The sequence below is a fragment of the Mustela nigripes genome, chromosome 7 (genome assembly GCF_022355385.1).
Source record: "Mustela nigripes isolate SB6536 chromosome 7, MUSNIG.SB6536, whole genome shotgun sequence".
In the NCBI taxonomy this organism is placed as follows: domain Eukaryota; kingdom Metazoa; phylum Chordata; class Mammalia; order Carnivora; family Mustelidae; genus Mustela; species Mustela nigripes.
Window position 1 is genome coordinate 90,453,063 of NC_081563.1, and position 17,281 is coordinate 90,470,343.

General features: G+C 42.1%; 1 protein-coding gene across 2 annotated transcripts in view; it reads right to left on the bottom strand.

The window, feature by feature from the left end:
• ABHD12 (abhydrolase domain containing 12, lysophospholipase) overlaps positions 1-14,846 on the bottom strand; it is a 96,960-nt gene extending 82,114 nt beyond the window's left edge. Inside the window, exon 1 of one of the 2 annotated variants that reach the window (XM_059406413.1) lies at positions 14,483-14,846. In XM_059406413.1, the coding sequence (XP_059262396.1) occupies positions 14,483-14,673 (191 nt within the window). In that variant the 5' untranslated portion in view covers positions 14,674-14,846. The remainder of the gene's footprint in view (positions 1-14,482) is intronic. The other variant, XM_059406412.1, reaches the window with a different exon arrangement.
• Between the last annotated feature and the right edge of the window lie 2,435 nt (positions 14,847-17,281).

A 17,281-nucleotide genomic window follows, 5' to 3' on the forward strand; every position in this document is an offset into this window, starting at 1 on the left:
GGGGCTCTCTGCTCAGCAGGGAGCCTGCTTCCTCCTCTCTCTCTGCCTGTCTCTCTGCCTACTTGTGATCTCTCTGTCAAATAAATAAATTTAAAAAAAAAATTTAAACATAAATAAAAATTAAACCGTCTCAAGGAAAATGTGGTATGTACATACAATGGAATATTATTCAGCCTTAAAAAGGAAGGAAATTGTGACATATATCACAATGTGGATGAACCTTGAAGACATTATACGAAGTGAAATAAGCCAGTCACAAAAAGACAAATATTCTAAGATTCCACTTCCATAAGAAACCTAGAGTAGTCATCAAGTTTAACAGTTGTTATCAGGAGCTGGGGGTGGAAGTGGGGAGTCACTGATTAACGCGTACAGAGTTTCAGTGCTGGAAGATGAAACGGTTCTAGAGAAAGGGAGTAGTGATGCCTGCATAACTTGTGAATATGCTTCATGCCATGGAACTGTGCACTTAAAAATGGTAAATTGTTATGTATATTTTTCCACAATAAAAAATATTTCCAAGAGGCTATCTCAATTGGGAAATAAATATAGCTCCCTTTTTATCTAGCTGTTCACTCAAGAAGCACTGTTTGTCTAGCTCTAGATTACTTACCAATTAGAACAAGAAACTACCTGCTTTCCAAACCTATTTTCCTAGCAAAAAAAAAAAAAAAAAAAGGTATCCAAGAAAGTTCTGAAACCTGTGGCAATGCAAAGCAAAAATAAAAGAACTGAACATGTATTAGCAACATAGGCAATTTAGTATCTCAAAGAAACACATAAATATTGGGAAAACAAATTAACATGTAACAAAGGTGTCTCCTGTGAACTTTTAATTTAAAAGTAAAAGAAGACCCAGTGAGTAGAAAGAGAAAAGCATTATGCCACTTTATACTTGTATAGAGCTGATCTGATCTTGTTGCAATTTTAGTACAACTCAGTGAAGCAGGCAGGACAGATAAGCCCCCCAGCATACAGACGTGGAAGGTAAGCTCGTCACTATTAAATAAGTTGCTCAAGGTAAGGCCTCAGTTAGGGAATGAGCTCTGGTCCTTGGTCTGGAAGTCTGGTCCACTCTTCCTATTCAACTAAATCCTCATTTGGAATGAATAATAATACTGACCGATATCTAGAAAATTTTTAGAAAGAAAAATAGTAAAACTCAGGAGTGCCTGGGTGGCTCAGTGGGTTAAAGCCTCTGCCTTCAGCTCAGGTCATGATCCCAGGGTCCTGGGATTGAGCCCCGCATCGGGCTCTCTGCTCAGCTGGGACCCTGCTTCCCCTGTCCTCCCCTCTGCCTGCCTCTCTGCCTACTTGTGATCTCTGTCTGTCAAATAAATAAATAAAATCTTTTTTAAAATAATAAAATAAAATACTACCTTTTAAAAAATGGTAAAATTCAGTTCCCCTGGATTTTCTCCTTAGGGTTTCTGATCACCCAACTATGTTCAGAATCCCAAAGGCTGGTGACAGCCAAACCCACAGCAGTTCCTAGTGGTGGCAGGTACACAGGTGAGAATGAAAGCTGGGGAAAAAATTTTTCTTTCAAAATGTTCATGCGAAAGCTCTATAGCATTTGTTTTGTATCTTAAACAACTTTGAAATACAATTGATATGAATTGCAAATATTTAATGTGTGTAATTAATCAGTTTTAACACATGTAAACACTTTTGAAACCATCACCCCAAGAGTTCATCTTGCCCCTTTTAACTCTTCCTTCTGCCCCTCTCTGGTCCCCGGTCCCCACCACAAACAGTCATAGATCTGCTGTCTGCAACTACAGGATAATTCCATATAAATGCCTATCTTTTGACTGGCTTCTTTCACTCAGCATAATTATTCTGAGATTCATTTGTTTATTTGTTCATTATTGCCTTAAAAAAAACTTTCATTTTTAAAGTTTTAGGTTCACAGCAAAACTGAGCAGAATGCACAGAGATTTAACATAGACTTCTGCCCTAAACACAGCCTCCCCTATAATCAACACCCAGCACTATACCCAGCATTTATTACAACTGATGAAGCAATATTGACATATCTTTGCCACCCAGAATCCATTTACTTTAGGGTTCACTGTTGGTATTGTACATTCTAAGAGTTCGGACAAATAGATAATGACATGTTTCTACTGCAGTCATTTCACTGCCCCAAATATCCTCTATGGTCCAAGTTCATTCCTTTTGATTGCTGAGTAATATTCCACTGTGGGGCTATGCAACTTGCTTTTACATACATTTGGGTTTTGGATTGCTACCAGTTTTGTTTAAAGGTTTTATTTTTAAGTAATCTCTCCACCCAACATGGGGCTCAAACTTACAAGATTAAGAATCACATGTTCCACGGACTGAGCCAGCCAGGCACGCTGGATCATTTCTAGTTTCTGCCCATTACAGATTAAACTTCTATGAACATTATTATTTTCATTTTCGATTTTTTTGATTTCTGTTTTGATCTTTATTATGTTTTTTTTTCTTTTTACTTTGGGTTTGATACGGGGAGTCTGCTTCTCTCTGAACTACTTTCTAATTTCCTCTTGGATTTCTTCCATGACCCATGGCTTATCCAAAAGTGTGATATTCACTTTTTGTTATTCATGTTTTATTCATGTTTAACACACATGTGTTATTCATGTGTTATTCATGTTTCAGGATTTTCCAGACATCTTGTTTTTACTGACTTCTAATTTGATTCCTTATGGTCAGAACAGACTTTGCATGGCTTAAATTATTTTAAAGTTCTTGAGACTTGTTTTATGACCTAGAATATGATCTGGTTTGATGTGCACTTGAGGAGAACAAGTATTTGCCTTTGTTGGACAGGCTGTCAAGCAAGTTGGTGGACAGTGTTGTTGAAGTCTATTACATAATTTTTTTTTAAAGATTTTATTTATTTATTTGACAGAGACAGCAACAGAGGGAATACAAGCAGGGGGAGAAGCAGGCTTCCTACTGAGCAGGAAGCCCAATGTGGGGCTTGATCCCAGGACCATGAGATCATGATCTGAGCTGAAGGCAGACACTTAACAACTGAGCCACCCAGGCACCCCAGTCTATTACATCCTTGCTGATTTTCTGTCTCCTACTTCTATCAGTTATTGAAATTTCTGGCTATAATCATGTATGTGTCTATTTTTCTCACAGTTCTATTTCTACTTTACAGATTTTTGAAGCTGTTAATTACACATGCAAATGTCCAAAGTTGTTATGTCCTCTTGATTAACTGATCTGTCATTATGAAATGATTTGCTTTAGCTCTCATAATATTCTGTGCTCTGAAATATACATTGATATTAATATAGCCACCCCTGCTACATTTTCTTTTATGACTTTCTTCATATAATTTTCTTATATATAGCTTACTTTCTATAGAAATACAGTATATAATACACATAGCATAGAAAATAGGTATTAATCAACTGTTTATTAGTAGGGCTTCTAGTTAACATAAGCTATCAGTAGCTTCTTTTCTATAATAGACATCATAAAGTCTCCACGACCCAGTTTTGTGGAGTCAAAAGTTATACACGTTTTTTTGACTGCATGGGACTGGGTTATCCCTAACCCCCCATGTTGATGCCATTCAAGGGGCGACTTGGTACATAAAATACATATGTAATACATAACATAGAAAGGTTTGCATAACATATATATTATCTCGTGTTCTCAGAGAATGAACAAAAGAGTAAAGCCAGGATTCATTCCCCAAGACTAATAGTTGGTTAAATTCTTATTAGTTCACAAATAGAAACCTGAAGAACAGTCTTTAAAATCTTATTCGAACACAGTGAGTACTGGGGGTAATTTTACTCAACAGAATTGAAAAAGTTAAGGCCTTAATAAAATACACAAGAGCAGGGCACCTGGGTGGCTCAGTGGGTTAAAGCCTCTGCCTTTGGCTCAGGTCATGACCCCAGTGGGGAGCCTGCTTCCTCCTCTCTCTCTCTGCCTGCCTCTCTGCCTACTGTGATTTCTGTCTGTCAAATAAATAAATAAAATCTTAAAAAAAAAAATACACAAGAGCAATCCATAAATGTCTCTTTGTTTCCGGAGAAGAAAACAAAAAATCATGAGGATGTTGGCAGAATTGTCCTGCTGTAAAAAGGCCTTATTCTCCTGCCAGGGATAAAAATATTTGACACTATAGTATAGCTTGTTCTCAGGTGCTTTACACACAATTGCTTTACCTAGTGTTCCAAAAAATAAAAAATAAAAATCAACTGTGTGCATTTTAAAGATCTTATTGGCTCCATTCAACAACTCCTAAATCAGGCAGCATTTAACCCAGATAGGAGCTTGGAGGAGCTATACAGAATGAAAGGCTTTTACAGGCAGAGAAGTGAGCAGGAATACGGACGTTACACTGGCCAAAAAAGCGGGTTGGTTATTGCCTGGTCACTTTACTTTAGGGGATGGCAGGGGTCTGTCAGGCAGATAACCTCACTAGTGCTGATCAGGCAATTCCTGAACGAGCGGTTTAAGATTCCACTTCTGGGAGAGCTGAAGCTATAATTAAGTTAGGTCTTGGTTTGGCCAGGTAGGGCTTAGCATAAGGGACTCCATTTGGGGCCTGTTGTCTTATGTTTAACACTATCTTGCTTTATTTTTCTTTATACCATTTTGCACCCCCTTTGAAATGTCACTGTATATATTTAAACACTACCTTTTTTGCTACCTTTCTCCTTCATGACAATGTAAGTTCTCTAAAGGCTGGGACCCATCTGGCTCTTGTGCAACATTTGGTCCGCATCCTCTTACACAAAATAGGCCTCAACAAAATATTTATTAGATGAATGAAAGAACAAACATGCAAGCAATATTTCTGATATATGCCACACTGTTAACAATAATCATCCAGGGAAATTCCACTTTCTCGTTATCTTCTGTTTTAAACTTTTATTAAGAAATCTTTGTTACTGGGGTGCCTGGATGGGTCAGTCGTTGAGCGTCTGCCTTCGGCTCAGGTCATGATCCCAGGGTCCTGGGATCAAGCCCCGCATTGGGCTCCCTGTTTGGCAGCGAGCCTTCTTCTACCTCTCCCACTCCCCCTGCTTGTGCTCCCTCTCTCGCTGTGTCTCTGTCAAGTGAATAAATAAAAATCTTAAAAAAAAAAACAAGAAAGAAATTTTTATTACTTTTGTAATCAGAAAAAAATTTAAATGAGAGAGTAACAGAGGGAGAGAGAGGGTTCTTTAGGGGCTGTCTTTCACCATGGCAACCACCATCCCTGGAGATCCTTGCCTTGGAGCCTGCAGAATTTCCCTCACGCTTTCTCTTGAAGCCTGAGGCTGTCCAGGCAGGCTCCCAATCGGCCTACACTGGTTTAACAGTCCCTTCCTTCTAGAACCCTAAGCCAAATATCAAAACCTTCCCAAAAGTTCTGCCATGACATGGCTTGTTGAAGTGTGCTGTGTCCCCCAACTCTGAGGATTTCTTTTTTTTTATATCTACAGAAACCTTGGTAAGCCAGGGAGGCACTGAGAGGATGCACTACAACCTGTCAAGGAAGTGAGAGCCTAAAAGATAAGATTCTGTGAAGATAACGTGGCACGCAAAAAAATGTCAGAATAACGAAAGACAAAAGTGAGACCAGACTAACCATCTCCAGCCATGCCTGTGTTTTGTCTTTACTATAGATATCATTAAAATACTTGAGTGTAAGAGCTGATGGCAGCCACAAGTAAAAACTGACAGACAACAAACTCCATTGAACAGGTACGGTTTCCTTCCATCTTTATGTTTCCAGAGCCTAGCATGCATCTGACCAACAACCGAAGTATTGTAACCATGTGCTGAATAAAACAATCTTTGGGCACCTGCCACTGACATGGCCATTTTCAGGTGGTGGCGAAATCATCCTCCAGGACCAAGGATGGCACAAATCAAGGATGAAAGAAGAAAATGTGGGAAGTCTCACTTGTACAAGAGAACAGTTAAAAGCCATATATGTCTCTTGAGCACTCATCAAGACTGCATCAAAATGACCCCTGCTCCAACCCTGAACATTCCTTTCCATTATGAATAGTTCAGTCAATATATCTAAACCTTGCATGGAGATCTCACAAGTCTGTACGAACTGAAAACAACTTGAACTTTCTTTTCTTATCCTAAACTTTAGGGCAATTTCTTTCAAACTTCAAGAAAAGATCCAAAAGTCTAGCATTCTGGAGATATGCTGTACTCCTTCAGTGACACCCCTTCCTTGCCTTCATCTTTGCAAAAATAACTGTCTTATTCTTCTGAAACTACTCACACTGACACTCATTGACCTTCCCTTCTTTTTACCTTTTAGGACACTTCCATACCAGGTGAACAGAACACAGATACTAAGACAACTCAAGTCCACAAGCGCCATCTCAAGACAAATTTTATTTTAGAAACAGTTTTTTGTGTATTAGAGAAACCTGGAAAGTAAGGATTCTACCTGGGTCACACACAATCTCTCTATCTTGACCTCGGCTCACATTGCTCCTTTTCCTACCTCCACCTCCAACTGTTATCCCCTTGTCGTGAGGTTGTGTGCAGGAACCTTGTGGAGCCACTGCCCTTCCACTCAGGCCCCCACAACCAGGCAGCACTAAACTGTGTGGAAACATGTGTGGCTTCTCAGACGAGAGCTCACAGCTGAAATGACTTCCTATGGGAGCCATTTCTGAAACATTACATGTCCGAAAAAAAAAATGGACAGTCCCTGCTAGGTAGCATGATTGTTCACATTATTGTTTAGCAAATATGGTGGATCAGTCTGTTTAAGTCAAGGACAAAGAACTAGGACTGTCCAGGTGGAGAAGTGAAAGGGAAAGAAAGACCTGCAGCTCCTCTGGCAGTGTCCCCTCAGTGGACAACCATGCTTTTAATTCACAGAGAAAGTAGAAGCATGCAGAAGACAACTACCAACGTTTCCCCAACAAATCTAACCACCTCTCTGCACCTTCATGGCCCCGTTGGCCTGTCTTCATGTATGGGGACCCTCCACTTAGCCTTAAGGTGTTGGGTCCCAGAGACACCATGTCACCAGCATCTGCATGGCCAGTGTATGCCTACTAGACCATCCTACTGAGCAGAGCAATGAGCTCTAACAACAGCACTGGTCAGAAGCCTCTTCCCACCCCAGGGATTCCCCTTATTTTTGTTCCCTTTTATGGTAAAGCTCCTTAAAAAGCTATCTGCATTTCTTCTCTCCATCTCTCCCTTGAGCCACTCTATTAGGCTCTTATCCCCACCATTCCACCATTCCCATTCTTGTAAACCACTCATCTCCATGTCACCCAAGGCTTCTTCACCCAGCTGCCTTGACCCTTTCCTCCTACCACTCTTCCTAATCCATTCCCTTGCTCCCTCCAGGTCTCCTCCTCTTCTCCCAGCCCTTAACCACTGAGGACCTGGGGCCCAGCCCTGATTCCCCCCCACCCCACTGTGACTCTAAGTACCTTCTGCAGGCTAACGGTCAGAAGTCAACCTAACTCTCCCAAACTCTACTACTACTCTAGCTACTGCTAGGAGGAGGTCTCAATAAGCCCCAAACCAAGCTCATCACCCCCCAAAGCATTTGATCTTCCCACAACTGCCCCATCTCAGTGCATGGCGGCCCTTTGCCTCCCATCACTCAAAAGAAAACTGGTGAAACATCTCTGGCCATCCTTGCTCTCTCACACTCATCTATCTCCCAAGTCTTACTGACATCTCCTTCAAAACAGATCCACAATGCAGCACCTCTCCCCTCCACAACTACTGCCAGCCCAAGCCCCATCATCTGCTACCTGGAGGACTCCTAACTGGTTCTCCTGCTCCCTCTGGCCCTCCAGTCCCTCCAGTCTGTCCTTGTCACAGCTGTCAGAGTGACAAGGTAATGAACATCACAGCAAGGCATTCCTCCACTCTAAAGAGGCCAGTGGCTTCTATTCAAATGTCCTCTGTCAGAAAGGTCTCCTGCCACCTAAACCATGTACATATCACAGGTGCTCCTTACTGGCCTACTTATCTCCTTAACACCCCAAGCATGTGACGCACATCATACGCACTTGTTTGTTATTTGCCTCCCCTATAGAATGTAAAGTCCACAAGATGTGACCTGTACTTAATAGTATTAGTAGTAACCCTGGGGAGGGCCAAACTATAAGGTGCTATACTGATTGGGCACTGATCATGTACCCAGCTCTTTTGTACATATGAGCTTCACTCCAATCCTATAGGGAAAGCATTTATATACCTACGTCACAAAGGAAGAAACAAACTCAAAAAATTGAACAAGTCTCCCCAACCCACAAAACCTGGAAACACTTGCTTGGGGCTCCACATCTATGTGAGTGATATCCTACAAGATATCAAATGATACTACAACTAGAACCACACCCAAATAATGGATCTGTTGGCTAAATGGACATTTCAGGCAAAGTTTCCTACTACTGTTCTTCCCTGTGTCAGCATCTCCTCTCTTAACTGACCCTTCCCAACTGGCCTTCAGTTCAAGACAAAACAAATGACTTACCAACTCCCTGTGTTGAAAGAGTCCTCTGTCAAAGCACGAACCCACTTACACCCAAATTCTGCAGCATCATCTCTGGGAGAAGAGCACTGACTTAATCTGTCAGTATTCAAGATCATATTACAGTAAAAATTTTTCCTGTAGACTTCATTTTGTAAAGAAAAGTGTCCTAGTGGGAGGAGGAGGAGGATCATGAGTCTGGAAAGGCAGCCTGTCTCCACTGCTGTCAGCATAACCCTGACAAGATGACCCATCTTCTATGCCTCTTCCCATGATAATGTCTTCAGGAGCCTTTGATCTACTCAAAAATATCTCCCACACATAAGCAGTATCTATCTGCTTACCATACAAGAGACACTCCCTTGAGAAGGGAGAGTATGCACTGACTAAAAAGGAATGGGAAAGGAAGCAGAGATACAGGGCGCAAAATCCCACCAAAGAGGGAGACACCAGAGAAGTGCCAAATCTCAGGGTCCCAGGTCCAGTGCTGGAGTATGGCCTTGATAAGATAAATCGCAGTTGGAAAGAAATGGACTCAGCTGAGAGACCCAGCTGAAGTGCCATAAACAAATCCTGTTCCCTTGCTTGTCACAGTCCAGGCACACAATGTACTCTTCGAAAGTGGAAGAAGAAGGGGGACTGAAAAAAGTACATTTTAATGGCAAAAGCTAACTCAGAACACACTCTCACCTTCTCAGTGTATAAGGAAAGAAAAAAGAGATACCACGCAAAGCACCTTCTAAGGTGAGCTCAAGAATGATGCTGAAGGAAAGGGCTGTTAACCTCAGCACCTGCCTTTCTGGATTACAGTAAAGCCATCAGCAGCTGGATGAAGTCCCTTGCTTCAGGTCAAGGAGGAATCAAGGATGATGCCTCAGTTCCTCTGTATTTACATGCAAGGATCACTGGTTATGAAACCTCCCATTCATCCCAATGATCCCAATCACCTGCAGATCCACTGATGAGCTGGGAGTTGAAGGATAAAAACTAGTTCACTGAAACACACAGACCCATACATCTCAGTACCACCTTCCTAGGGTCCAAATTACATCACTCACACCATTAAGGCATATTCCAAAGAACTCCAGGGTTACTGACAAAAACAAAACAAAACAAACGAACAAACAAAACAAAACAAAACAGGAAAAGCCCACAAACTCCTTGTTTGCCAAAAATTACCAGATACTGCACAAAATTAATATCTAGTCCCTCCTTTCATGGAATGCAGGGTTAACACACAAGTTAAACATTTACCTTTAAAAACGATGAATCCAGAAATTTTTAAAAACAAAACAAAAAATGTCTTGTTCTATCTTACTCCAAAGTTATTGTTTTTATCTGAACTAGTTGCCAACGTTTACAAAGTCTGAGTACACACACACATACACACATCCCCAGGTCCTCTTCTTGAGATACCGGATGATCTGGCCATCTTAGGGCCACATTCCTGCCAGGTGCAGCAACAGAAGAGGTGCAGTAGCAGCTTTCAGATGGAAGATGTTCTCTCTACTTCTCCAGAGCCCTCAGCAGCATCTTGGTCTCCCAGAATTAATTAACAACAAAAAAATTTTATTGGGAAAAAAGATTTTTTTCCAAAGAAAAAATACTTCAGTGTATAACCATTTGCTAGTTTAAATAATCAAAGGGGAAAAAAGGAAAAAGAAAAATGTAAGCACACAAAATTAGGGAACAGGACAGTGATAACAGCCCCAGATACAGAGGAAAAAGCTGGATAAAACAGGCGATTTTCTATGGACATGTAAATCACCAAAACTAAGCCCAGAAAGAGATAGCAAATCTAAAAAAGCACCAGGCTTAGGTAATTTCACAGGGGAATTCCACCAAATTTAAAGAAACCGATAATTTCAAGAGTATTTAAACTAGCTAATGCAGAGAAAGCTACGGAAAGCAATAAAGCAACCTGATAAAGAGTACATTAAGAAACAAAATTACAAACTAGTTTCACATATAACAATGTAAAATGACTAAGTAAAATATTAATAGCACCTGGCTACATATTAGCAGAGTTTTCACAGATGATTCAATAATATGATGATGATTCAATAACATAAAATCTGTTACTATAATCCATATCAACAGGTCAAGAAAGAACATCTAAATGATAATTTCACAGATGTTAAATGGCATTTCATAAAACTCAACAACCATCTTTGATAAAAAAAAAAAAAAACAAATAGCAACAACACACCCCTTAGTAAAATAACTAGTGTGGCAAAAACACTAAAAGCATTCTCAGTAAAGTAAGGAACAAGACAAGAACCCACTAGCATTTCCAGTATTTAATCTTGTTTTGGAAATACAATGCAACCAAAAAAATGAAACAAGAGACATAAAAAGTAGAAAACATGGAATGAAATTCTTATTATTTGTGACTGATATGATATTATACCTGAAAATCCAAAAGAACCAACTGCAAACACTATTAGAAACAATATGATTACAGGGGTGCCTGGGTGGCTCAGTGGTTTAAAGCCTCTGCCTTCGGCTCAGGTCATGATCTCGGGGTCCTGGGATCGAGCCCCACATCGGGCTCTCTGCTCAGCAGGGAGCATGCTTCCTTCTCTCTCTCTGCCTGCCTTTCTGCCTACTTGTGATATCCGTCTGTCAAATAAATAAATAAAATCTTAAAAAAAAAAAACCACTATGAATACATAAGTTGCTGCTTGCAAAATTAATAAGTACAAAATTAATATGTAATTTAATAAAATTTCAGGGTGCCCTGGTGGCTCAGTCAGCTAAGCCTCTGCCTTCGGCTCAAGTTCTGATCCCAGCATCCTGGGATCAAGCCCTGCATCAGGCTCCCTGCTTAGGGGGGAGTCCGCTTCTCCTTCTGCCTGCTGCTCCCCCTACTTGTGCTTCCTCTAGTAAATAAATAAAATCTTTAAAAAAATTATTAAGTACAATAATAGAAATATGTAACATAAGAAAGGGTCCTATTTTCAACAACAAAAAAGGACAAATAACTAGGAATACACTTAAGAAATGTACAGGATTTTTAAACAAACATTTTATATGTAGATTTAATTTGGATTAAATTAGTAATAGACAATAAACTTAATTTTGATAAACATAAAAAAGTTTTGATAAATATAGCAATGAGGTTATATTATTTCAAGTTCCTATATGTTCCAGTTCCCAAGTTATACTCTTAAGTAGTTATGAATAAAATCATTTGTTAATTCTGAAATAGTTATGAATAAAATCATTTGTTTTAAAATATTCTAGTTCTCCATCCTACAAAGAAATGGAGGGAGGAGAGACAAATGATTCAAATGACAAATGATACTGTTTAAGAAGATGTGATGGAGGGGTGCCTGGGTGGCTCAGTGGGTTAAAGCCTCTGCTTTAGGCTCAGGTCATGGTCCCGGGATCCTGGGATCGAGTCCCGCGTCAGGCTCTCTGCTTGGGGGGGAGCCTGCTTCCCTTCCTCTCTCTCTGCCTGCCTCTCTGCCTGTTTGTGATCTCTGTCTGTCAAATAAATGAATAAAATCTTTAAAAAAAAAAAAAAGAAGAAGAAGATGTGATGGATACATCAAGGTTCATTATATTGTCTCCCCTACTTTTGAATATTTGAAAATGTGCACAATAGGACTCAAAGAAAAGGCAGATAATGAGACCCAAAGGTAAGCAACAGGCTTATAAAAACACGCAAAAATTGCCAGCTAACAATTAGATATGCAAATTAAAGTTACAAACAGGATGTCATTTTCATCAATCAAATAGAAAAAAGATAAAAAATATTTGGTAACATTCAGCATTGGGGGGAAGAGAGGCAACTGACACAGCTGGGGAAAGTATCCATTGGTACACTGGAGGGCACTTTGGCCTCACCTTTCAAAATTATAAACACACACTCCTTGGCCCAGCAATTCCACTTCTTGGGAATTTACACAACAGATAATTAAATCAAGTATTTTCTGCCATCTACAATAGCCATACACTAGAGATAGAAACGTGGAGGAAACAATGCCCCTGCTCTCATAGGGCTTCCATTCTTGTAGGGAGGAGACAGCCAATAAAGCAAGTTAAGTACACAGACAATTGTAAGGTCGAGACAGGTTAAGTGTGATGAAAAAAGAAAACAGAATAAGGGCATTGGGAATGGCAAGAAGTCTATTTTGCATAGGCTGGTCTCTCAGAGAGGGAGGGCCTCTCTGAGGACAGAAGGATGTGACAGCTGGGCAGAGACCTGGGTGAGGAAGAAAACAAAGCAGAATCATGTCCAGGAGAACATTCCAAGAAGGGAAGGAAGCCACGGGCTAACATGCAAACTTGGCTTTCCTGCCCTCTGCTTTACTTTTTATTCCCTAACAGTCTTTCGTTCCTCCAAAGAATATGAGCACCTCTTGAATGTCTCTCTTTGTCCCAATACAAAAATGAAAATAAGCATACCCTTTTAATACAGTACATCTTTCAAGGAAGGTACCAGGCCAGCACTGTTTCCCCAAACACTCTTGGGCCTAACAATTTCATTTCTTCAAAGGAAGAATTCCCAAACTTAGCTCGGTGTAATGCCAAACCTGTTAACAAAAGTACACTAAAGCTATTTATGAGTTTTTAATGCAGATAAACCTTTCCACAAAAAAAAAAAAAAAAGAGGACAAATTAGTTTCACAAAAGATACTGACCTGCTACTAGATAACTTTGCACACACACAAAAAAAACAAAAACAAAAACAAAAAAACTGTCAGTCCCTGCCCTTCTGGCAAGAATGTAAACCACTGACTTAGAGGAGACTGCATTTTAATTTCATAACCTTTTAAGCAATGAATTTGAAATGCTGAAATGTCTATTTGGGTAAATATTTCTATAATATAAATATTCCGATAAATAAAAATATTTATCGGAATATTTATATTTTTATTTATCCAAATATTCATATTTTCAATTTCGTGATCTTTTAGGCAATGAAACTGATATTTTTAGAGACTATTTTGATAAATATTTGACACTGAAGTGGCCAGTGTCAATTAAGGGCATTCCAGTTGACCCCAAAAGAAAGAACTCTGTAACACCTGAGAACATTACATAGTAACTTGTTCAAAACCGTGAAACATCCAGACTTCACACTTGCCATGAATGATACCTTCTATAACCAGCCAGATTACGAAACTAGCATACGAGAGCTTTGTCCCTGTGAAATACACTATCTTAATTCTGAAATCAGCTTCACCTGGATTCAATGCATTACCTGCATTCATCTCCTACTCAGAGGGAGAAAGCAAAAAACTAGGACTTCCAGACTCTACGGAAATTCCTAAGGAGACAACTCAGTCCAAATTTCAAGCACCTGCACAACCAACGACAGTTTTCCCTACAACCGCTGGCTATGCGGTGTCCCCCTGGGCACAGCGCATTTAACCTTCCCCCAAACGTCCAGCAGTTGTGAGCAGAGAATGCCACTTCTGACGACGAGCTACGCGAGAAAAATGACCAGAGAAACCGAAAACAGGTAAGCTTCCGCACAAGCCAGCCCAGCACGAGGGGCGCTCGGTTTTGAGTTCTATGCAGATCTGAGGCGAAGAGCCCCAACGCTTTCAGGCTCAGGAGCCTGCGCTTCTGCGTCTCATCTACGTGCCGGCGGCCGGGAGCCTCACAGGGGACGCCCCCCGCCCCCGCTCTCCTCTATTCTCCCACGCGGGGTCGTGACTGCCCGCTGCTCCCAGCCCTTGGAGGAGACACTGGTCCAGCCCGTCGCGGACACGGGGCTGAGCTCCGCGGAGGGCCAGAAAAGGACACCCGGGGAGGGAGGGGGCCGTCGGAGTGCTCCCGCAGGCAGATACCTTGGGGAAAGGATGCCCACGGGCTGCACCCGCGGGCCAGGCGAGGGGAAAGGATGGAGGAGAATCGGAAGAGGACACCGGAGTGTGGAAGGGAGACGTGGGGCGCTCCTGCAGGCAAGAAACTTATGGAGGGCCGAGAGGATCCAGGTCTGCTTGCGCGCCAGGTAGGGGGCCTCGTCCCTGCGCCGCGCCTCACCTGCCCAGAGCCCGCTTCATGCCCGCGTCCGCGGCGCAGCGCGGCTCTGCCGGCCTCTTGCCCGCCAGGCGCAGGTTCTGCTTCAGGCGGCAGTCGGCGTCCAGCGCCGCGGCGGCCGAGCCGGAGGAGGACGAGCCCGAGGCGGCGCAGCGCTCATGCTCCAAGGCGACGGGATCGGTCCGCTTCCTCATCCCGCGGCGGACACGGCCGGCCGCCGGCGGCGTCCGCAGACCTCGCCCGCCCGCGCTGCAGTCACGGCTACTCACGGGAACCCCGGCCGCCGGGAGCCCGCACCCCCTCGCATCCCAGCCCCAGGCCGCGGCGCCAGCCTCTACTGACCAGCGCCTGGGACCAGGCTGGCCGCGTCGGCCAATTAGCGCCGCGCTCCCACCGGCCCCGCCCCGCCCCGCCCCGCCCCCTCCTGGGTTCCGCTGGGAGCGCGCCCAGCGTCCCGGGCGCCGACCTGCGGCCATTTTGGAGAAGGGCATGCGGAGCCTTGCGGGGCGTCGCAGGCTGGTGGGGGCCGAGCGACGGGTAGTGCAGGCGAGGAGTCTGGGCTAGGGCGCCGCGGCGGGGAGGGTCGCCTTTGCCGGCACGCTCAGCGCCGTGAGCAAAATCACTCGGTCCTGCCCCAGATCAGTGGCCCAAATGTGGAAGGAACACGGCCAGAAAGCACCCAAAGAGCAAGAGCCGCCGAGGAGAGCTGGCTCCTTCCTCTCCCGCCCCAGACTGGTTTTTCCCTAATGCTGGAAACCCAACGTGAACGAATCCCTCGGAAACGTTTCTGTAATGATTTATGAGAACCAAAAGCAAAAGGTAACAAGTCACCATTTTCATGATTTATAACTATTTTCCCACAAGATTTTACTTTTTTAAAAAATATGCTTTCAGGTACTTTTCTTTTTTTAAACACAAACATATAGGTAATTTAATTTTTAAGTTTAGGGCTGAACGTATGAAACTGAACTCATTAAACAATATACTTCTTAAGTCTGTATTTGATTTTAGATTTTTGTAAAGTAATTAGTAGCTGGAGCAGGAGACTCTTGACCAGGTTAGGAGTAGAGATTACTTAAAGAATCTTAAAAAAAAAAAAAAAAAGGTGGAAAAAAATATGTTTCAAAGATAAATTTACACTTGTAAAACTCAAGTTAAGAACTAATTCAGGGGCGCCTACGTGGCTCAGTGGGTTAAGCCTCTGCTTTCGACTCAGGTCATGATCCCAGGGTCCTGCGATCAAGCCCAGCATTGGGCTCTCTGCTCCGCGGGGAGCCTGCTTCCTCCTCTCTCTTGCCTGCCTCCCTGCCTCCTTGTGATCTTTATCTGTCAAAGATTTAAAAAAAAAAAAAAGGAGAAATTAGTAGCTCCTTCTATTAGCTTTGTAATGATACTTAAATTGTGAAAGAATTTCATTAATTGTGTTATAAAAATATCCAACCAGCATTCATATTTGTGTGGATATCACCAAATACTCTTTTAGAATTTAAATTGTGAATTCTTTAAACTGTTATACTAGCACATACTGGGATTAGGAATCCAGAAACTGAATTAAAAAAAAAAATTTTTGACCCTATCACTCACAAAATCCTCTTTAATAGGAAAAAAAAAAAAAAAAAAACAACAAGGGAGGGCTGTTGAGAAGAGAAATGTGAGGGTTATTGAGTCTGGCTGGCATTAGGCCTTGCCCATACAGTCCTCAGCTCTTGGTCCTGTAGGGGCCAAGGGCCAGGCTGCTCCAAGGTGGGCCACTTTGGTTTGAGGATTATTTTGAGCTAAAGGCAATTAAGACCCTATAGACTTCCTCCCTGTGGATGAAACTTTTTGCCCCTCCCTTGACTATATAGAAGAATGTAAATTGGGGGGTTTTCCCAGAATAATTTATTACCAGAAATAAATTTTACCTGAGTGACCCATCTATATGGCAAGACAAGTATCTAATTACCGAACATTTGCTCTTCTTATTGCCCTGTGACTTACATTCTTTCCCTTCAAAGTCCCAGACCCGTACCTGATTCTCCTTAGTTCAGGATAATATACAGATACCTTATTTTGCCTGACTATCTTTGGAATTTCCATGTCAGTGTGGATTCCCTGTATGTAGGAAACTAAATTTGGTTTTCTCCTGTTAATCTATTTCATATCAATCTGATTCTTAGTACAGCTAGAAGGTCCTAGAAGGGAACAGGAAATTCTTGCTTCCTGATATTCCACATTGACTTTCTGTATGGTCTTTAAATACCATCCTACGCTGGTGACACCCACATTTGTATCTTGTACCCCTTCCTTGAACTCCAGGGTCTTCTATCTAATGGTCTACTCATCCACTCTGATATCCTGTAGGCACCTAAAATTACTGTGTTCAAAGCTGAGCTCCCAACTCTTTTCCCATCCCAAACTCCATGTGTAACCTTCTTCACCTCAGGAATGGCAATATTATACTTCTGTTTCCTTGGGTCAGAACCCTGGGATCATCCTTGAATCCTCCCTTCTTATATCTATCTGTATTACCACTCCTTTCAAAATCTATCCAGGATGCAACCATTTCTGACTACCTCCTCTATCCACACTCTGGCCCAAGCTGCCATCCTCTCTCATTTGGATTATTTTACTAGTGTAAGTGGTCTCCTACCTCCAGTTTTGCCAACTTTTGTCTACTTAACTCACCTGTCACAAAGTTCTTTTTAAAGATGTAGGTCCAGTCCTGTCATTTGTTTGCTTAAAATAACTATATGGTTTCCCATCTCACTGAAGATAAAACAGAAAGCTTGTGAAAGGGCCTCCGGCCCTCACTTTGATCTC